Source organism: Suncus etruscus, chromosome 1 (assembly GCF_024139225.1).
Source record: "Suncus etruscus isolate mSunEtr1 chromosome 1, mSunEtr1.pri.cur, whole genome shotgun sequence".
Lineage (NCBI taxonomy): Eukaryota > Metazoa > Chordata > Mammalia > Eulipotyphla > Soricidae > Suncus > Suncus etruscus.
The window spans coordinates 195,672,206-195,694,648 of NC_064848.1; the positions used below are offsets into that span (position 1 = coordinate 195,672,206).

Genomic DNA, 22,443 nt, shown 5'->3' on the forward strand with positions numbered 1-22,443 from the left:
AAAAATCAGATAAGAGGAACATGCGGAAATAAATATTCACATTAAATATGAAGTGCAAGTCCAAGGCTGAATGACACATGGGGAAAGGATATGTTTAGCACCTATACAGAAATAAGCAGGTAACATTGTAAAACTGAAATCTAAGCCATACTGTCTTTATAAATTATGTTGATATCGAAGACTGTTAGGGCAGTTTGTTTAAAGCTCTATTAAATATATCTTTATTATAAAGTTAAAAAGGCACTAAAAGCGATGGTATTTGCCTGCTTCCTATTGTTCATAACGTTAGTATTCATCATTTCTGTCAATTACGACTTCACTCACTTCATCACGAACTGAAAGATTATAAGAGTAGGCACAATTGTACTGCACTAGTGCTTTAATATAAGAAAGATGGACCTGCAACCAGTAAGGGTGCAACCATGAAAGCTGAAAACAGATCACCAAATACTATATAGAAACCTCTGTACAGATCAAGATGTGCTTCAGAACATCAGAAAGCCGCAGGAAAACAAACTGGGAAGAAATAGGTCAGCATAAATACATTACCACTGCACAGTTGTGATGAGACTAGCTTGCCTGTAGCAGTTAAATTTGGCTGAATGCTGCCCAAGTAGCTCTTAATATATTTTATAAGCAGCAAAATTCAAATTGCTACCCCACCCATCTTCCCCACACCCCCTGACTGCTTTGTGGATACTAATATCTAAATGGAAAACTGCAGCTGCTCTGGGTAAAGGGGCTGGGAAGTCAGAGGACCCCTGTTTTAATGCCAACAAGGCCTTTCTTCATCTCACTCTGTCCCACTCTCTTAAACCAGTATTCCTTTAAGAGAACTCCATGCTTCAGTTTTCAAACTAAAAACAAATCCATCAAATAAAAGAATAGTTATAACTTGATAACTAAGCTGCAAAATTTAAACAAAAGCTCTCTCATCAAAATGTGATATTCTATTTCATATCAGTGTTAAAACGAAATAGCACTTATTCTAATTGACTTTTAATCTCCACCCTTGAGTTCAGATTTTCTCTCCCAACCCCTCATTCCAAGATTTAGGCTGGCTTCTGGATTGTGCATCATCCCTCGAGTGTTTTTGTTTTTTTTTTTAATCCCTCAAGTCTTGAGAGTGAAATCTGTACAGTTCAAAATCAAATGTTGGGGCCGGTGTGGTGGCGCTAGAGGTAAGGTGTCTGCCTTGCCAGCGCTAGCCTAGGATGAACAGCGGTTCGATCCACCGGCATCCCATACGGTCCCCCAAGCCAGGAGCGACTTCTGAGCGCATAGCCAGGAGTAACCCCTGAGCGTCATCGGGTGTGGCCCAAAAAACAAAATAAATAAAAATAAGAAAACAAAATCAAATGTTGATCTTCACAACCAAGAGAACTGGGATTTCCTTATACTTCCAAAATTAATCTTTAATTTTTTTTAAGTTATAGAGCCAGAATCAGTTTCTTTAGTAATCCCATCCCTTGCCCCACTACCCACCCACCACCTTACTTTTTAGGTAAGCAGGGTATTCTATTTGCTACCATAATCTTTAATATGAATTTTTCCACCCTCATAACTTTGATTAAAATGTCATAAGATTCTGAAGAATAAGATGGCTTTTACTTGACAGAAACTTACACTCTACTTTTAAGGTCAGGTGCATTTGTCCTCGGAGACTTTGGTTTAAGAAACTGTTTATGTAGTACAGATAAACTAATTCAGCAAAAGAAGAAAAGTCCATCCCTTCACCATGATCTGGGTTTCTATACAAATGCAGTGTTTCTATTTAAGATAAAAAGTAAATCCAATATACCTGGTCATACTGACTTGACATAAAAAATATTGTTTTTAAAACTCCGCCTCTGAGGGCATAATAATGTAGCCATGAAGCTACTAAATTAGACTAAAGGGTTGCATTAAGAATTAAGAATGTGACAACTAAAATCATAGCACAGGAAAACTCATGCTTGAAAAATATAAAAAGAACGCACTTTAAGTTGAAATATATGCTTTTAAAATATGTTTTGCTGTACAAAATATAACTAAACATGTAAATGGCTTAAATATTTAAGGATGATTCTTTTAGTCAGTTGTTTATAAAGGTAGAATAATTCAAAATAATTTTATTTTACTTTATTTTTACAAAGAGCAAGTACAGGAGCTGTTCAAAATTATGTATTCAATCAAAAAGAAATGTGACTTGTACCGACTGCTGAAGTTGTCTTGATGTTGGAGACTTGAAATCTGCAGAGTGATCTGAATAGATTTTACCTTTTATAAAAATAGTAGTAGTCTTTAGGTGTAGAATCCTGCCTAACTCTGAAAATGTAGGAAAAGTCAGCATTCTTTAGGTTCAAGATACTAATTTAAATAGCAGCTGAATGTGACCTCATGGCAAAACATGAGGACCTCTTATTTTCCCTTGAAAAGGAATTTCAAAATTGTCTTTCCCCTCACAGTGTCCTAAACTTCTTTTTTAAAAAGGGAGGGGGAAGGGATATTTTCTGTTTTTCAGCATCCTTGAAACTGCTGAAAGGAGGCAGTCAGTCAGGGGTATAAATATAGAGTCCTGGGCAAACCCTTGAAGTCTGTCATTCCACAGCGAATCCACATGTTTCTTCAATGGCCGTTAGCAGCTTTTCATACAACTTTTCATAGCTTTCATAGGGTGGAATGTCTATTCGATTGAAGCTGTGAATAAGCAAATCAGATTTCACATAGTTTATTAAAAATTAGTCACAATTGGCCTAGCAAGGGTATTCTAATGCATCCCACTTCCTATATCACATGGAAAATTAAAGGAAAAAGGTCCCATTTCCCTCAAGATTACCACTCTGAGGAATTCTACAAACTTCTGAATAATCTTAAATCATAAAAAATTCCTTTTAAACTTTCATTTAGTAGTAGGAACAATAAATAAAAAGCCAAATCCATCAGAAACAACACGGTACCCAGTGTTGTTAATTGAAAATAACTTACCAAGTGTGGGCTTTTGGCAGGTTGTTGGTGCAGGCATCAATCTGGTGAATGGTAAAGAGCCGGGGACCTGCAGCACCTACAGAAGTAAATGTGGGTCACATCACTCAAGGTGCATGTGCATTACGCTTTGTAAGAATAAAACTGGGGGCCGGAGAGATAGCATGGAGGTAAGGCGTTTGCCTTTCATGCAGAAGGTCATTGGTTCGAATCTCGGCATCTCATATGGTCCCCCGAGCCTGCCAGGGTCGATTTCTGAGCATAGAGCCAGGAGTAACCCCTGAGCACTGCCAGGTGTGACCCCCCCCAAAAAAAAAAAAAAACAATAAAACTGGTAAAGAAACCACAGGGTTTAAAAATAAGGGGAATAGTAAATTACCTCACAAGCCACCAAAAGGCTGCAGAAAAAGAATCCAGATTTTGAAAACTGAGAGTGGCTTCGTAAAGGGTTAGATTACCTTAAGAGGCCAGCATTTCAATTCAAGGGCAAAGTTCAGGATTGAAATCCTTTATTTGGGGGTAAAATTTGAGGGGTTTTTTTTTTGGGGGGGGCACCCTTGACTGTGTGTAGGACTTAATTCTGGCTCAGCATTCAGAAATTATTGCTTGTAAATATGAGGGGCCATTTAGGGTGCTGGGGAGCGGACCCAGGAGTTGCCCCTGTGCAAGGCAAGCAATCTACCTACTCTCAACATCTCTACAGCCCTCAGAATTGAAATCTTTTGCCAACTTCTTTTTATCGTCTATAGGAAATCCAAGGCTCAAAATTATAAGATAAAATCCAAGATAAAACTATACATGCCTACAAAACCATAACCGAATTCAAATTTAGGTTTCGTGGTTTAAACTTGGCTGAAAGAGAAAGATAAACAGTCTATAAAAGAAATTTCTTTCTTTCTTTCTTTCTTTCTTTCTTTTTTTTTTTGGTTTTTGGGCCACACCCGGTAACGCTCAGGGGTTACTCCTGGCTATGTGCTCAGAAGTTGCTCCTGGCTTGGGGGACCATATGGGATACCGGGGGATCGAACCGCAGTCCGTCCAAGGCTAGCGCAGGCAAGGCAGGCACCTTACCTCTAGCGCCACCGCCCGGCCCCTATAAAAGAAATTTCAGTTAACATAAGACACATATGTGTGGACATGCAATGTTACTCCAGGTAAGTAGGTGGTGTAATAATGAGTAAAATATGTAAATGCAACTTCAAGGGACACTTTTTCCACAGGTATTATAGGCAATGCTGATGAATTATACACAGCCAATTTTGCTACGCATATCCCTAGTTATCACAAGCAGCAGCAGCTTTGAAAATGAGATGGCAAACACACTAACCGACGATGGCTTTCATAATTCATGCTGCCTCTCTCTGTTAAAAGGATCAATAATGTAGAGGGAAAAAATCCAACGGGAAAATGCTCTGCCAGACCAAAATGTGACCATGGAGGTAGAAAAGACTTTTCCTCGAAGAATGTGCAACTATTTAAAGCAAGTGATGAAAAAAATCAAACCAGAGAACACATGCTCTCTAGCACATGGTACTCAGTCCGCTAATAGAGAACCCAGCGGAAAAGGCTCTTGGAGGGGAACAACAGAAGGAAGGATAAGAAAGCATCAAGAGGGCCCGGAGAGATAGCACAGCGGCGTTTGCCTTGCAAGCAGCTGATCCAGAACCAAAGGTGGTTGGTTCGAATCCCGGTGTCCCATATGGTCCCCCGTGCCTGCCAGGAGCTATTTCTGAGCAGACAGCCAGGAGTAACCCCTGAGCACTGCCGGGTGTGGCCCAAAAACCAAAAAAAAAAAAAAAAAAAAAAAAAAAGAAAGCATCAAGATACTAAAATGTCATGGAGTGAAAAGAGAACCTGTTTAGAACACATGGTTTGTAAACTACGTTAAGACCAAAACAACTCTCCTCCCACAGTTATTAGCCACCACAGCCCTCTGGGTTTTTCACCTTGTAAAGCTTTGAAGCCCTGCAAAGGCACTCTGGAGGACCCTGTCACAAACTGAAGGAGCCGTGCTCGTCGTTCTTCATCGAAAAACTCCACAGCTTTCCAGAACCACTTGACAACGTTGCTGTCGGGCGTACAATGTTTTAACCGAGTGTTGACTTTCCAGTCATTGACGTCTATCTTTCCAAGTCCACAAATAATCAGCTGTTAAAATATTGCACAAATAATTAAACCCATGTAAGTCAAAAATTTCTCAAAACAGGGGCCAGAGAGATAGCATGGAGGTAGGGTGTTTGCCTTGCATGCAGAAGGACGGTGGTTGGAATTCCAGCATCCCATATGGTCCCCCGAGCCTGCCAGGAGCAATTTCTGAGCGTAGAGCCAGGAGGATTCCTGAGCGCTGCCAGGTGTGACCCAAAAACCAAAAAAGAAAAAAAATATCTCGAAACAAAACATGTTTGCAATTGTCTTGCCTGGTTGTTTTTCCTTTTCTTCCCCACCCCTTCCCATGTTTTTCCTATTCTAACATTACTTAAGAATACAAATTGAATTCATCTGCTATACTTTTCAAATTTTTCAGGCTCTATGCTGAGAAATTTAAACTCAGGCAGTCTAGATTCTATATTTTAAATGTTACATGGGTATTTACTATCTCCACAAATGGCAAGATCAAGTTCCAAAAGTTTTGTTTTTTTTTTTTGGTAATACCCGGCAGCGCTCAGGGGTTACTCCTGGCTCTACGCTCAGAAATTGCTCCTGGCATGCTCTGGTGACCATATGGAATGCTGGGATTCAACCACCATCCTTCTGCAGGCAAGGCAAACGCCTACCTCCATGCTATCTCTCCGGCCCCCAAAAGAAATTTTTTTCTTGCGCTTCCAAAAGTATATTTTTAATGAACAAAAATTAAACTAAAGGAGTAAACTTTTATTCATATAAGCCTTAAATATTCATCGGGTTATTTCATTTTGTTTTAGAATTTTATCAACTTTGAAATTTGTGGAAATTTAGTTCTACTGTTCTGCATGGCAGTCATCTATTTCACTGTCTCCTACAGAAAGCAACAGAATGGTCAGTTAAAGGTGACTAAATTCGGGGCTGGAGAGATAGCACGGAGGTAAGTAAGGCTTTGCAGAAGGACAGTGGTTCGAATCCCAGCATCCCATCTGGTCCCCCGAGCCTGCCAGGAGTGATTTCTGAGCGTAGAGCCAGGAGGAACCCCTGAACGCTGCCGGGTGTGACCCAAAAACAAACAAAAAAAGTGACTAAATTCAAGGAATGTGTGAATTTAATAGGTGAAACATTCTATGTGTATTTATCTTGAAAACTGCATGTAAGTATCAATAACATAAACACAGAGTTCTGTTTGGAATCTATGAACTACATCAAAGTTGATTTATAACCATTTTTACTTTAATATTCCTCCTTATGATTCAAGACTAACTTTTTTTTTGTCACACCTGGCAGCACTCAGGGGTTCCTCCTGGCTCTACGCTCAGAAATCGCTCCTGGCAGGCTCAGGGGACCATATGAGATGCCGGGAATCCAACCTCCGTCCTCTGCATGCAAGGCAAATGCCCTACCTCCATGCTATTTCTCTGGCCCAACACTAACTTTTCTATAAAATATAAATTATTCAGGAATGATTTCTGATAGTACTCAGGAACCATATGCATTGCTGGGTATCAAACCAGGGTCAGGTTAAGGAAAGCACTTAACCTCGTACTATCTCTCTAGCAGTTTTTTACAAATAACAGTCTTTGGTGGTGGTACGATTAGGGCCACACCTGGTAATGCTCAGGGATTACTCCTGGCTCTGAGCTCAAAAATTACTCCTGGCAGTGCTTGAGGAGACCATATAAGAGACCATGATGGAACCCAAATCAACCACATGCAAGACAAGAGCTGTACCTACAGTATTATTCCTATAAATCACACACAAAAAAATGGGGGGGTGGGGGGTTTGGGACCACATCCGGAAGCACTCGGGTTACCTTTGGCTCTGCACTCAGAAATCACTACTGACTGGCTACAGGGACCATCCACATGGGATGCCAGGGATCAAACCAGGGTTGGCCACATGCAAGGCAAACGCCCTACCGCTGAGCTATCACTCCGGCCCCGAACCACAAATATTTTAACAATGAAGTATGATCTATAGTTTAAACTATAACATAACCTGCAAAGTCTGTAGTTTATATAATCCTATTAACCCAGTACATTATATTCATGTTATCTTTGTAAAAGTTTAATTTCAGGGGCTGGAGAGATAGCATGGAGGCCTTGCATGCAGAAGGACGATGGTTCGACTCTCGGCATCCCATATGGTCTCCCGAGCCTACCAGGTGTGGTTTCTGAGCATAGAGCCAGGAGTGCTGTGGGGTGTGAGCCCCACCCCAAAAAAAAAGAACAACAAAAAAGTTTTAATTTCATTAGCAGTTGAAACATAAACCTTAACCCAAGGGAAAAAAAGAACAAAAGTAATACAGAGCTCTAAAGAGATTACTGAATCAGTCATACTCATTAGGATTTACCTATCTAAATAAGATTACAGAAATATCTATATATTTATAAAATGAAATTTATAACTTCTTTAGAGGAGTGATAATTTAGTGCCTAGTTCCTATTCATCGTGCAAACAGATGAAAATAAACTGCATTTCAACTCTAGTCATTGCTGCTAACTTTGCCTCTCCTTGGCTATGTTTGCTAACAGATCGGTTAACCAATTTAGTTGGAAAGAACATAGTAGTCTGTGAATAATGTTCCATGAATAAATTTTTAGTTTATTTGTAGACTTAAAATATATATACTTGCTTTTGCTTTTGGGGCCACATTTGACAGTAGTAGTAGCTAGTCCTAACTTGGTGCTCAGAAGACTATGCTATTACAGGGATCAAATCTGGCTCCCTCATGCAAAGCATGTGCTCCTTTGAGCTGTCTCCCTGGCCTCATATTGTCAAATATTTATACTATCGCTAGCCACTAATTAAATTTAAGTCCTCTGATAAAAAAAAAATATATATAATGACCCTCAGTGTTTTTCAAAGGTTAGTGGAAATTCAGCTACAGTGATTAAAGGTCTTACTTATAAAAACAGGCCTAAGGTGTTTATGAACCAGTTTTATAAGAAAACAGTGAGTAATTGTTCACTAGAATCAGTAATGAATGTTTCTAAAGAGAATAAGGATGTTTAGATACAGTTTATACAAACTATTTTAATTATTTCCTCTATGATTCCATCTAACACAAGCTTTTTTTGCAATTTGATTAAAGTAAGACTGGATTGTTATCCAGATTAATTTCAATATGGTAGAAACTAATTAGTGAAGTTTCATATAACTAAATAGCCACTTAAATAACTTAAGACATGAAATGTAAGCCATGAAATCTGTGAAAACAAAAAAAGATGATACTAAAGTTTCTACATTATGAGAGAATTCCTTTTTTGTTGTTGTTTTTGGTTTTTGGGTCACACCCGGCAATGCTCAGGGGTTACTCCTGGCTCTACACTAAGAAATCGCCCTTGGCAGGCATGGGGGACCATATGAGATGCCGGGATTTGAACCACCGTCCTTCTGCATGGAAGGCAAACACCTTACCTCCATGCTATCTCGCCAGTCCCGTCAGAGAATTATTACTTGAAGCAATTCCAAAACTTTTCAAAGAGTTTCCCATAATTACTAATTCTTACAGCACCACAAAAGAAGATTTCAATGGCATCAGAAATACAGCAAAACTAAACAAATTACTGTAGTAGAATGCCGGTCTCGAATACAGGCAGGGGATGGGAAGTGGGGAGGGGTAATGTTGCACTGGTGAAGGGGGGTGTTCTGGTTATGACTGTAACCCAAATATGATCATGTTACTTAAATAAAAAATATATTAAAAAAATAAATACAGCAAAACTAAATAACTTAAAATAAAGCTTTTCCTTGTTACACTAAGTGATAACATGACATTCAGATACTAACCTCTAACTCCTTCTCATCAAATGTCTTCAGCAGATGCTGTGGAATAACTTCATTAAATCCTTTCTGCAGAGCCAGGAACTGTGCCTCAATGCCTCGTAAAAATCTCCAGTTCACATAGAGCCTATAAACAATGGGGAGTTTGCAAATGATCAAATATATTCAGATTTGTTCACTGAATCTCTACTTTAAAAATACTGTATTTTGGGGCCCGGAGAGATAGCACAGCGGCGTTTGCCTTGCAAGCAGCCGATCCAGGACCAAAGGTGGTTGGTTCGAATCCCGGTGTCCCATATGGTCTCCCGTGCCTGCCAGGAGCTATTTCTGAGCAGACAGCCAGGAGTAACCCCTGAGCACTGCCGGGTGTGACCCAAAACCAAAAATATAAAATAAGGAGCCGGTGTGGTGGCGCTAGAGTTAAGGTGTCTGCCTTGCCAGCGCTAGCCTAGGATGGACGGCGGTTCGATCCCCTGGTGTCCCATATGGTCCCCCAAGCCAGGAGCAACTTCTGAGCGCATAGCCAGGAGTAACCTCTGAGCATCACCGGGTGTGGCCCAAAAACCAAATAAATAAATAAATAAATAAATAAATAAATAAATAAATAAAATATAAAGTGCTAGGGGCCCAAGTGATAGTAGAATAGGGCACTTGCCTTACACACAGCCAACCAGAGTTCAATCTTTGGCACCATATACCACATACTGGCACCAAATATGGACAACCCAGAAGGTCCCAGAGGTATCAGCTCAAGCCAGTCTACTAGGTAATCGCTTTCTTTTGCAGCTTAATAGGGGAGATGAGCCACTTTTCTGTCAAAAAAGATGGTCTGGTCGAGGGCTGCTAGGTTTTCTGGTGGGATGAAGGTTGAGGGACTTTGCATGCTCCCATCTTACTCATAGCTTTAATTACATATGGTTGTATAGGTTTCTAAAAATGAAGCTGCTAGTTAAAAAGCATGTGCAGTTTCATTTATTTTAATGGCTGTTATCAAGTTGTTTGGGGGGAAATAAAAGCTGGTACAGAGAAGGTGGCTTGGCTTGCATGCATCCGAAACGGGTTGGATTCCCAGTACTTCAGGCGGTCCTCAAAGCCTGTCAGAATTTGTTTCTAAATACAGAGCTAGGATTAAGCCTTGAACACTTCTAGGTATGGCGCATAAACAAAAAGCAAACAAAGAAGCCAAACTATGCCTATGATGGCCTTTCATTCAACATAACATGTGGCTGATGATCCTCATAAACTAGGAAAACTGGTAACATTTCAGATGGGTTCACTTCCTGACTCTGAAGCAGGGAGTGAGTGGGTGGATGGGGAGGGAGATGAGGATATTGGGGGACATTGTTTCATGGTAAAAAATAAAAATAAAATCTTTATGTACTCAGGACCAAAGAGATAGTACAACAGGTAGCAAGCACACTGCTTTGCACACAGATGACGTGGGTTTTATCTTTAACATCCTATATGGTCCCCTGAACACTGCCAGTAGTTATTCCTGAGTGTAGAGTTAGAAGCAATCCATGAACACTGCTAGATGTGGCCCAACCCCCTCCAAAAAAATATTTTATGTATATATGAAATCCAAACTCCTAAATTTAATTACCATAGCTTTAGTTACTATAAGTCAAATGATAAAGTATTTCTAAGTTCAAGAGTACTAAGGAATTACTCCTGGATGACTCAGGGGACCAGATAAAATGGAAGGGATTAAACCTGGGTTGGTCATGTGCAAGGTAAACACCTCAGCTGCTGTAATATCACTCCGGCACTCCCCCCCCCAAAGAAAAAGTAAAGCAATTATCTTGATTTTTCTTTTTTCTTTTCTTTTCTTTTTCTTTCTTTTTTTTTTTTGTTTTTGTTTTTGGTTTTGGTTTTGGTTTTTGGGCCACACCCGGCAGTGCTCAGGGGTTACTCCTGGCTGTCTGCTCAGAAATAGCTCCTGGCAGGCACGGGGGACCATATGGGACACCGGGATTCGAACCAACCACCTTTGGTCCTGGATCGGCTGCTTGCAAGGCAAACACCGCTGTGCTATCTCTCTGGGCCCTTATCTTGATTTTTCAATTCCACCTGCTGATACCACATGAAGGTTTGGGGTGCAATCCTTTCTCTGCCTCATTACTGACCTACAGACTTGTAGGAAATAAAATACAGTTACTTTAAAGTTATTTCATTTTACAGCAATAAATACTTATATGGTTTTGCAAACTGCAAAACATCAAAATTATTTTCAAGTTTCAGGACACAAAAGTGTTTACCTGACATATTCTTTTTTATTTTCTTCAGTAACAGGGATACTTTTGCCATTTGGTTTAAGTTCATGTTGAATAATTTCACCATATGCATTATGTTCAACACAGAAGGTATGGTCCAAAACACCAGTAATATCATTCTCACTGGAAAGGAAAAGAGGAAAAGATAGAGGAAAATTTAAATTGATGTACTGATTAGTGAGATCAAGGTACTTTTATGACAAATATCGGGTAAAATTTCCTTATATTTGTTTTTATGCTACTAACACCCCAACTGTTGGGCATAAAAGTCAAGAGTTTTAAATCTCTATAAACATAAGAACATTTTACTTCTATCTAATGAGAAAGAGCCCTGAATAAAGCAGGCCACAAGGATTCTTCAAATAAAGGTATGGCACTCAAGAAAGATGCTCCTACTTGAATCTGGGTATACCAAAATGACCAAAAACTAAGTATAACTAGTGAGAAAGCTACTTGTATATTTGACAAGATAAATATTGTCCCTGCATCTTCATCTTCTAATGATCTACAAACAAAACTGGTTCTTATACACTGCCTTTAAAAATAGTGTCTGGTCAGGGATGTGATTTTGTAGTAGAGCATATGACTTGCATGTATGAAGCACCAAAGAGTTCATAATGATGACAACTATAAAAACATGGTCTCAAAAGAACCACTTCAGTAGAAACCTGTCATTCTATTACAAATAGATCTGTATGTAGCAGTACTTCCTTTTTATTAATTTGTTTTTGAGTCACACCAGGCTTACTCCTTTTTCTAATCAAAAACCACTCCTGGTCATGCTTGGGGTGGGGGTGGGTTATCACACCCTGAGGTGCCAGGGCTCAAACTGGGATCAAGGCAAATACTACCTGTGCATTATCTCACCAGCCTCTAGATCAGGGGTCCTCAAACTTTTTAAACAGGGGGCCAGTTCACTGTCCCTCAGACCATTGGAGGGTCTGACTATAGTAAAAACAAAACTTATGAACGAATTCTTATGCACACTGCATATATCTTATCTTGCAATGAAGAAACAAAACAGATACAAATACAATATGTGGCCTGCGAGCCATAGTTTGAGGACCACTGCAGATTTTTTTCATCACTCAGATATGTAATCAATATTTTCTATTCATTTTTTAATTTAAAAAAAGTCCCTTTAGGAGTCAGATAATATAGGGAGAGTAAAGTGCTTGTCTTACATCTCACTGGCGTCAGTTTGAATCCTCCACACTGCATAAAGAGGAAAAGAAAGAGAGCACTTCCACTTTTTTTTTTCAGTTTTGTTTATTGGGTCATATCCAGTGGCACTCGGGGTTACTCCTGGCTTTGCACTCAAAAATCGTTCTTGGCAGGTTAAGGGGACCATATGGGATGCCAGAAATCAAACCCGGGTATGTTCCTGGTTATTTGCATGCTATTATTCCTGTCCAAACACTGCACTCTTAGGCACAAAACTGGGAATAATCAGTCCCTGAGTACTGCTTAGGTATGATTCAAAACAAACCCCCCCCCCAAAAAAAAACCTTAAAACATGTATGTTTTAGAAGTTCAGATTCTAATTATAATGAACAGAGAGAAAACTCAATACATACAGTATCCAAACTAAGCTGTTATGAAGATCTGGATCAACTAATTCCATGTCATCCAAAGTAATTGACTTTCCAAGCAACTGTTTGTAAAAAGGCAATGTGAAACCACCATCAATATAATGTCCATGAAATACAGCCATTCCCATTATTCGTCCAACAAAGTGGAAATATGAGAGATGTTCCTAAAATTAAAAAGAGTTTATATATTCAAGTTAGATACCATCCAGAGAATTTTTAATGAAAACTAAATATTTAAACATGAAACTTTTCTGGTGACAAGTATCAACTTATCCTCTAATTTGCAACTATTTGAATGGATTAGACAGATTATGAACAAAAAATAAGTCCAGGAATGCATTGCCAACATATACAGCTGATGCTTTCCATCTGTATCTGGTATCACAAAAAACTAAAAATCAAAAAAAGAAAAAAAAAAAAAAAAGAACCTGACAAAGCTCAAAAAGTATTAGTTTCTGTAGGTCATGCTTATAAACTGCTAGGCTACTATAAAATATTGTTCCTGAATCAATGCCTTCCTCAATTATATTTAGAAATTCCATTGAATTTAAGATTGAGTCCCAATCAGAGACCTTTCAGCAGCTACAATACACTACTTGGTAGATGTCATCTCCTCCTTAGTTTTCACCTCCTGCTGAGTCCTATCCAATTCCGGTTCTGTCATGAGAAAAAACCCTTTTAACGCTAACTTTTCTATTTTCTTGACAAGAGATGAACTTTAAGACACAGATTTAACAGCACAAGTATGATATCTAAAATGGACTATATAGTCCTTATACTATTCATCAATTGCTATGCAAAAATGAAATTACTAGTACCTAAATGGAGCCTCTGTAAAGGGCCTGAGAAATGGCTCAGGTGGTATGGTGGGTGCATGTCTAGTATGTGTGAAGCCTTACATTTAGTCTCTAGTAACGCTTGGCCCCTGAGCACCATCATATAAGCTATCCACTCCCATCACCATCTAAAAGAGTCTTGTGAAAAGTAAAATCAAATAAAAAGCCCTGGGCAATGAACCTGGCAAATGGAAAATATTTAACAAATGGATACCATTTTTTACGACAGCTGTAGTAATGTACTTCCCAAGTGGAACTGTCATCTAAAAATCTCCTCTTTATAAAAATTCCCGATAATGAATTTGATTTTTGTTTTTTGTGTTTTTTTTTTGGGGGGGGGGTTGGGGGGCCACACCCGGCGATGTTCAAGGGTTACGCCTGGCTCTGCACTCAAAAACCGCTCCTGGTAGGCTCAGGGGACCATTTAGGTCTTTAGGATGTCAGAAATCAAACCTAGGTCTGTCCTGGGTTGGCTGCATGCAAAGCAAACAAACACCCTACCACTGAGTTATCTCTCTGGCCCCCGATGTTTCGATAGATGATCTTTCATGATAATATTTCATTGGCTGGATGTTTGTACTTTAAATTTCTTATTAGAAAAGAAATGTTATGAATTCTGGTGTCCCATATGGTCCCCCGTGCCTGCCAGGAGCTATTTCTGAGCAGACAGCCAGGAGTAAACCCCTGAGCATCGCCGGGTGTGGCCCAAAAATCCAAAAAAAAAAGAAATGTTAAAGCTCAACTTTAAAAAAAAAAAATCAATGTTTCTATTTAAATAATACATGGTCACTACAAAATATTTTTAAGTTATTGATAAGAAAAAAACATAGATAAGTTAAGATTCAGAGGTAACTTCCAATAATATCATACTGTAAAACTTTAAATATTTACATAACTTAAAAAATAGTATCATACTATTTTGTAACTATGTCCACACCATCTCTTTTGAGAAGGGACTGATATTGTTACAGGGGTCATATTAGTGTAGGGAGGGTGCAGCAGAAGTATGTATCTGATGCCAGGGATCAAACCTAGGACTTCTCACAAGGTGTATGCACTACCACTGGAACCATATCCCTGTTCCACAAACACTATTCCACAATGTCATTCTGATGACTACATTGCCCTTGTATGAAAAAAGTAGAAAAAAAGCAACTAATAACAGTTCACTGAGGAGGCTAATATTTAATGTTAATACTGTTAATATTTAATATAGTTAGGTTACTATTTAATGTTCAGGGTACCATTTTAGCACAACTCTTTTCTGGGAACAAACCTTATTAGCCATGATAAAACTGAGGCTTACGTTAACGAACCTGCCCAATGTCACAAAGTAATAGGATGAGGATATGATCTTATGCCTAACTCCAAAAAGGAGGCTCATAATCATTATGTCAGTCTGCTTCAAGTTTTCAATAAATCACCCTTCTTCTAGGGGCAATATTGGTTCCAGTTGGAATTTCTAGAGGCAATTATGCAGGAAACATTCCTATGCCCAAGAATTGCACATAGCCATTTTTTGTTTGTCTGTTTCTTTGTTGTGCCATACTCAGCAAGCACAGGGTTTACTCCTGGCTCTTCTCTCAGGTCATGCTCAGAGATGCCAGGGTTAGAACTCAAGTGAATTGCATACGAGGCCAACACTACTCGAGGAACTAGAGCTCCAGCCCCAAATAGTCAAAATTATTAGCTTAAGAAAATTTACTGGAAGATTAACTGCAGAAACTAAGAGTAAGACTAGTAATACTGTATCACAAGCTATGTCAACATTTGTAGACAAAAAGCATTACAGGTCATCATTAATTGACATGATCATAACCAGTCGTACCGGATTAACTGCAGAATCGGGATTGATCTGCAACGTATAGATATCATCTCTTGAATACTGGAAGAGGCCATAGTATGGATTCAACATTTCATGTGACAAAAGATACAGCCACTCTCTGAAAAACAAGATATGAGAAAAGTAAGTTTATATTAATAGGCATACTTCTATTAAGATACAGTACACATTTTAGCAAAGTATTTTTTAGTAAAAAAAAAACATTAATTGTAGATATGTAAGAAAAATCTACCATGCTAATCTTTTTTTTTTTTTTTTTTGGTTTTTAGGTCACACCTGGCAGCACTCAGGGGTTACTACTCCTGGATTTACACTCAGAAATCACTCCTGGCAGGTTAAGTGGACCATATGGGATGCCAGAATTCGAACCACCGTCCTTCTGCATGCAGGGCAAATGCCCTACCTCCATGCTATCTCTCCGGCCCTTGCCATGCTAAATTTTTTTAAAATTATCTTTGTTGTAGTGAAGTCACTTCTTACTCAATACAATTTTTGTTTGTTTTTGGGTTACACCTGGCAGCGCTCAGGGGTTACTCCTGGCTCTGTGCTCAGAAATCATGCCTGACAGGTTTGGGGACCATCTGGGGTACCGGGGATCAAATCCGGGTCCATCCCAGGTTGGCAGCATGCAAGGCAAATGCCCTACTGCTGTGCTATCACTCCTGCCCCATCACTCAATACAATTATAACATTTCACCTAAATATCAATCCGATGGTCTGCTGGCTTTAATTACTAAGTCATGTAGTAATTTATTACAAAGGAAAGAATACAAATGTATTTCGGATGTCCATGTGGAGGGGCATAGGATATGACTCTGGGGCAGATCACTTGCTTTGCATCTGCGAGATCGTGGGTTCAATCCCTGCCACCACAAAAATGAAATTTAAATATCCATATGATTTATATGGTCTGCTATCATTATGGTAAGTTAATATGGATAAAGCACTAAATTACTTTCATTTTTGTATGAGGATGTGTTTTCTTGGGATTATGTCCATAAATTTCATTATCCATTTTAACATTCTTTTTTGTGTAAATCCTACATATCGCAACTCATTTGGTAGAGCTAATAAAGTAGGAGCGGGCCAAAGAGAACAGAGGGTACGGTGCTTAACCTGCATGCAGCTGACCTGGGTTTAATGCACAGCACCTCATATAGGCTCCCTAAGCACCACCAATAATGAACCCTGAGCAGAGCCAAGACTAAGCCCTGAACAAGGCCAGGGGAAGGCCAACCCCAAAAAATAACATATAGGACAAGCCATTTCATATTACTGTTTGGTTTCAAACGTACATCAGTTCATTTTAAAGCTTCATGACATATTACCTTAAATTACTGGACTCCTTAAGTATGAAAGAATCTGTTATTCATCTTGGTGAAAATGAAGTAAAATCATCAGTTAGGATTTATGTTCTACTCTCAATTCTTGTTATTGCTCAACTAGGAAAGGAATTTAAATGACAAGTTCTAATATTATGGAGTAAATACATTGAGAAATACAATATTTAAAATTTTAGAGCCAATCCCAGAGGTGCTCAGTCAGGGGCTTCTCCCAGCATGGATGACTTCCAGCAGTATCAAAGAACCATGAGGTGTCAAAAATAAAACCTGGCCCTCCCACCTGCAAAGCATGCATTATGAACTACCCTTATGGTCCCTGGATGATATAAATTTGACAATAAATTAAAATAGCATCAACAGGTAAAGAAAAATTTTTCCAAAATTCCATATAATAATGAACTCCTAATGAGTACCTTTTATATAATACTGGGGAAAACCATAAAGACTAGGGACCAGGGATGCAGACTCAAGAATCGTGATGGTGCTCAGGGGACTATATGGGATACCAAGGACTGAACTCAGGCCAGCTGAGCACAAGACCAAAAAAACCTATCTACTGTTCTACTGCTCCATCCCCTATTATTTAATTTTGGGGTGGAGAGGTCTTTGGGTCACACCCAGCGGCACTTGGGTTACTCCTGGCTCTGTGCTCAGAATTTACTCCTGGCAGGCTCAGGGGACCATATGGGATGCTGTGATACAAACCAAGGTCAGTCATGTATTGGCTACTTACCAGATGCCTTACCACTGTGCTATCGCTCTGGCCCCAGACCCTGCGTCTTTTAAAAATAGTTAATGCTTCACTCTTTTTTTGTGTTTGTTTTGTTTTGTTTTTGGGTCACACCCAGCAGCACTCAGGGGTTACTCCTGGCTCTACGCTCAGAAATCGCGCCTGGCAGGTTCAGGGGACCATATGGGATGCTGGGATTCGAACCACCATCTTTAGGCATGCAAGGCAAACGCCCTACCTCCACGCTATCTCTCCAGCCCCCACCCAACTTCACTCATTTTGAATCTTCTTTTAAGTCTATTCAAGAGATTTTTTTTTTTACATTTACAATTGTTTTTTAACTTATTAAGACCTAATATAAAATCAACATTACCCTTTTAGGATCAAACATCTTTTTATAAACCTATTCAGATTTTCTTTTAAATACAATTTCTTTCATTTCCTCTTATCTCACTAAATTTGTATAACTGTAGGCTTTTTCTAGCTCAAGTAAAATTTAAAATGTACTACAGAATTATTTATGTGATTACTTTTTAAATTTTACAGGTAAAAATATAGTTTTAAATTTTTATGAAATTATCATTGGTTTATAATTTTTCAGAATTTCAGTTTGGCATTATTCATCTATATGCATGTATTTATCACCTCCTAATCAAAACCTCTCTTAGATGTGGAATAAAAAGAAATATATGTAAAGAACAATCAAATGCATCATAACCAGAGATTCTGTCTACAGAACTGAGCGTATCTGGAAGGTGTCCTGAATGGGAGGGGTCCTTGGGACATTGGTGGAGGGAGGAGGTCACTCGGATGGTGGGTGTGCTTTGGAATGATATCAGTAACAATAATTAATAGTACTGTAAACCAAGACATTTCAATAAAAATACAAAAGGAAAAATATGTCCAGGGAGAGGTCAAATATGTAGCTCAGCAGCAGAGCACTTGCCTTGTATGTGTGAGGCCCTAGGTTTGATTCCTGGCATCACCAAGAAACAAAAAGGGGGATGTGCAGAGAGAGAAACTGAAGAACTGAGCATATGTGTGGTATTTGAGAGGCCTACGTTCAACTCCCAGCATGACATGATGCCCTGCACCATGACCTGAGTACAGAGCAAGAAAAATGTCATGGGCTGGAAGATGGTTTAAAAGGCTGGAGTGAGTTCAATCTTCATTCTGCTCTACAGGGTTCCTCAAGTAACACACCAAGAGTAGCTCCTGAGTACCTCTGGATGTGATCCAAAAATAATACCACCACAACCACATTCACCACAAGGATTTCACAGAAGAATGTATAAATGACCAATTTTTAAAATCTCAACTAAAGAAACTTCCATTTGCAGGTTAAAAGGCTATAGAATGAAAATAAGTCTACATAATTATTAACAGCAATTATAGGACTTAGCAGAAACAAATTTTATTTAGGATAGATTTAAGTAAAGAACAATTATGATGTGCCTTAGAAGCTTTCAATACAGAAACTAATATTTTTGCTACATTTACATAGATTTTTTTTTTTTTTTTTTGGTCTTTTGGGTCACACCTGGCAGTGCTCAGGGTTACTCCTGGCTCTATGTTCAGAAATCACTCTGGGAAGGCTCAGGGGACCATATGGGATGCCAGGATTTGAACCACCGACCTTCTGCATGAAAGGCAAATGCCTTACCTTCATGCTCTCTCCAATTTACATAGGATTTTTATGCTTGAAACAAAAATGTTTGATGTACAAATGTAACAAACTTTGTACCTCGTTAAAAACATTAAGAATGGGCCCAGAGAGTTAGCACAGCGGTGTTTGCCTTGCAAGCAGCCGATCCAGGACCTAAGGTGCCTGGTTCGAATCCCGGTGTCCCATATGGTCCCCCGTGCCTGCCAGGAGTTATTTCTGAGCAGACAGCCAGGAGTAACCCGAGCACCGCCGGGTGTGGCCCAAAAAACAAAAAAATAAAAAATAAAAAATAAGAATATTTATAGGGGCCAGAGAGATAGCATGACCTTTCATGCAGAAGGTCATCGGTTCGAATCCCGGCGTCCCATATGGTCCTCCGTGCCTGCCAGGAGCAATTTCTGAGCATGGAGCCAGAAATAACCCCTGAGCACTGCCGGGTGTGCCCCAAAAGCCACACACAAATAAAAAGAATATTTATAATTACACATATACAATATAACTCATCGAAACATTAATGGCTAAAAAGCACAGCAGGAGCTGAAAAGATAGTACCAGAGTTAAGGTACATGTCTTATAAGCAGCCAGCCCCAGTTTGATCCCTGGTACATGGTATCCCAAGCACTGCTAGGGTGGTCCTGGTGGTTCCCAGTATCACAGGACCCGAACTGCATCATCCTTGTGCCTTAACAATGAACTGTCAGTTCGTTTAGTCTATCAGAGTGGTCCCCAGATACCTGAGCACCACCTGGGAGGCTCCCAAACACAAACCAAAAAGAAAACTCAGCAATAAAAGGAAAAAGAAACGGCACTCTTGTAATATTAAATGCATGTTATTAAAGCTTCAAGAGGAAGGAAGGTAATGAAATGAGTGATGATAAAAAAATAAAATAGAACCTATAGGTCCTAACAAAAATGTATGCACACTAGGGGCTGGAGCAGTGGTGCAAAGGGTTAGGCGTCTGCCTTGCCCTAGCTAGCCTAGGACGAACCATGATTACATCCCCTGGTGTCCCATATGGTTTCCCATGCCAGGAGCGATTTCTGAGCACATAGCCATGAGTAACCCCTGAGCATCACCGAATGTGGCTGCAAACAAACAAAAACTTATGTAAGGGCCAGAGAGATAACATGGAGGTAGGGGATTTGCCTTGCATGCAGAAGGACAGTGGTTCGATCCCAGCATCCCATACAGTCCCCCGAGCCACCAGGAGCAATTTCTGAGTGTAGAGCCAGGAGTAACCCCGAGCGCTGCCGGGTGTGACCCAAAAACAAAAACAAAAACAAAAAGTATGTAAATGAAGGGCCGGAGTGATAGTACAGTGTGAAGGGAGTTTCCTTGCATGTGGCCAACCCATGTTTGACCTTCAGCATCCCATATGGTCCCCTGAGCTCACAGGGAGTTTATTCCTAAGCACAGAGCCATAACCAGGTGTGGCCCCAATATAGGAAAAAAAAAGTGTATGTGGGGAGCTGGAGCCATATCGCATTAGTAGGGTATTTTTGCCTTGCTGACCCAGGACAGACCTGGGATCAATCTCCGGCATCCCATATGGTCCCCCAAGCCAGGAGCGATTTCTAAGCACATAGCCAGGAGTAAACCCCTGAGCATCACCAGGTGTGGCCTCCCCAATAAAAAACAAAATCCAAAAAAAAGTGTAAATAAACTTACAAATAGTTGTCAGATCAAGTCTCACTAGGCTCTAGCTAACCCATTAGTTCTCCAGTATTTTTTATTTATTTACTTTTTTTGGTTTTTGGGTCACACTCGGCAGCGCTCAGAAATCACTCCTGGCAGGCTTGGGGGACCATATGGGATGCTGGGATTCAAACCGTCTTTCTGCATAAAAGGCAAACACCCTACTTCCATGCTATCTCTCCAGCCCCAGTTCTCCAGTATTCTTCAGCTAGCAGTAATATACTGTTTTCATTATGAATATATCTGTTAGGATAGCTTCTCTATTACTGCCAATAGGATATATTATACTACAAAATATGAGCACGAGAAGGATATGTTATAGAAGTGTTTTCATCTTCTAAGTATAATAGAGCTATATTATTTACTGATGAGCAAGTCTACCTGGCAACTCCTCCATAGTCAAGGCCTTCTTCTCCACGAAATTTTATCATTAATCGCTTCCACAGATCTTTTGGTCTCATCTTCATGACCTGTCGATATGATTCCTGAAAAAAAAATTTAATGAACTATTATTGCTAGATGCTTTCAGCCCGATATTAAACTCTCCCTCCCATTAAATGTACAGACATCTTTAAGATCAAATTTGTTCAATAAATCAGTGAGTGAATTCCAAATGCTTGAAATTCAGCAAAACTTCTGGAAATAGAAGATACAGTAATTCCATATATAAGTTCTATGAACTATACCAATGATTCCACTCACAATAAAAAAATTTGTGACTATTTAGCTCAACAGACTAGAACACATGCTTTGCATGCAGGCAGGCTGGAATCAATCTCTGGCACAACAGGGTGTGACCTCTGAGCAGAATTAGAGAGTAACCCCAAAGCACTGCCCGGTATAACCAAACACAAAAAGAATTTGATAAAAGCAGCAGGAATTTTTGTTGTTCTATTTTTTTTTTTTTTTTGGCTACACCTGACTATGCCCAAGGCTTGCTCCTGGCAGTGCTTGGATGTCGGGACTTGAATGTAGTTCACTACATGCAAAGTAAATACCTTACCCCATTGAACTATCTTCTCCAGCCCAAGCTGCAAGTTTTTAAAATTTGATTTACTAACCAGGTCATATGAAATAGCAGAAAATAAATGTTAAAAAACACGAAATTTGGGGCTGGCGAGGTGGCACTAGAGGTAAGGTGTCAGCCTTGCAAGCGCTAGCCAAGGAAGGACCGCGGTTCAATCCCCCTGCGTCCCATATGGTTCCCCCAAGTCAGGGGCAATTTCTGAGCGCTTAGCCAGGAGTAACCCCTGAGCATCAAACGGGTGTGGCCCAAAAAACAAAAACAAACAAACAAACAAACAAAAAAAAAACCCCACAAAATTGGATGAGAAGTGAAAGCTAGAGAATACAGGAGGTAAGGCACATGCCTTTCATGGTACAGACCTCAGTCTGGATCTCTAGCTGTGCACAAGGTCTCCCAAGTATCACAAAGAATGACCCTAAACATAGAGCCAGGTGCAAGCCCTGTGCATAGACAAGATATGATACACATAAAAAAAGTTTCAGCAGGAAGGGCACTTGCCTTACATAAGACCAACCCAGGTTTAAACCCTGACACTCTATCCCCTAGAACCAAGAGGAGTGAT

The 22,443-nt window shown here is 39.6% G+C and overlaps 1 protein-coding gene and 1 long non-coding RNA gene across 2 annotated transcripts in view; both read right to left on the minus strand.

The window, feature by feature from the left end:
* Positions 1-325: 325 nt before the first annotated feature.
* Positions 326-1,083, minus strand: LOC126020491 (uncharacterized). Its single transcript, XR_007499599.1, has 2 exons — positions 859-1,083; positions 326-796 (listed from the first exon to the last, which is right to left on the minus strand). It is a non-coding gene; the product is annotated as an uncharacterized LOC126020491 (long non-coding RNA).
* A 982-nt stretch (positions 1,084-2,065) lies between these two features.
* Positions 2,066-22,443, minus strand: part of SMURF2 (SMAD specific E3 ubiquitin protein ligase 2) — a 101,390-nt gene continuing 81,012 nt past the window's right edge. Inside the window, exons 12-19 of the mRNA XM_049779093.1 lie at positions 21,236-21,339; positions 15,405-15,519; positions 12,726-12,904; positions 11,134-11,271; positions 8,882-9,002; positions 4,911-5,112; positions 2,968-3,043; positions 2,066-2,679 (exon numbers count right to left, since the gene is read on the minus strand). Coding sequence (XP_049635050.1) covers positions 2,580-2,679; positions 2,968-3,043; positions 4,911-5,112; positions 8,882-9,002; positions 11,134-11,271; positions 12,726-12,904; positions 15,405-15,519; positions 21,236-21,339 — 1,035 coding nt within the window. The 3' untranslated portion in view covers positions 2,066-2,579. The remainder of the gene's footprint in view (positions 2,680-2,967; positions 3,044-4,910; positions 5,113-8,881; positions 9,003-11,133; positions 11,272-12,725; positions 12,905-15,404; positions 15,520-21,235; positions 21,340-22,443) is intronic.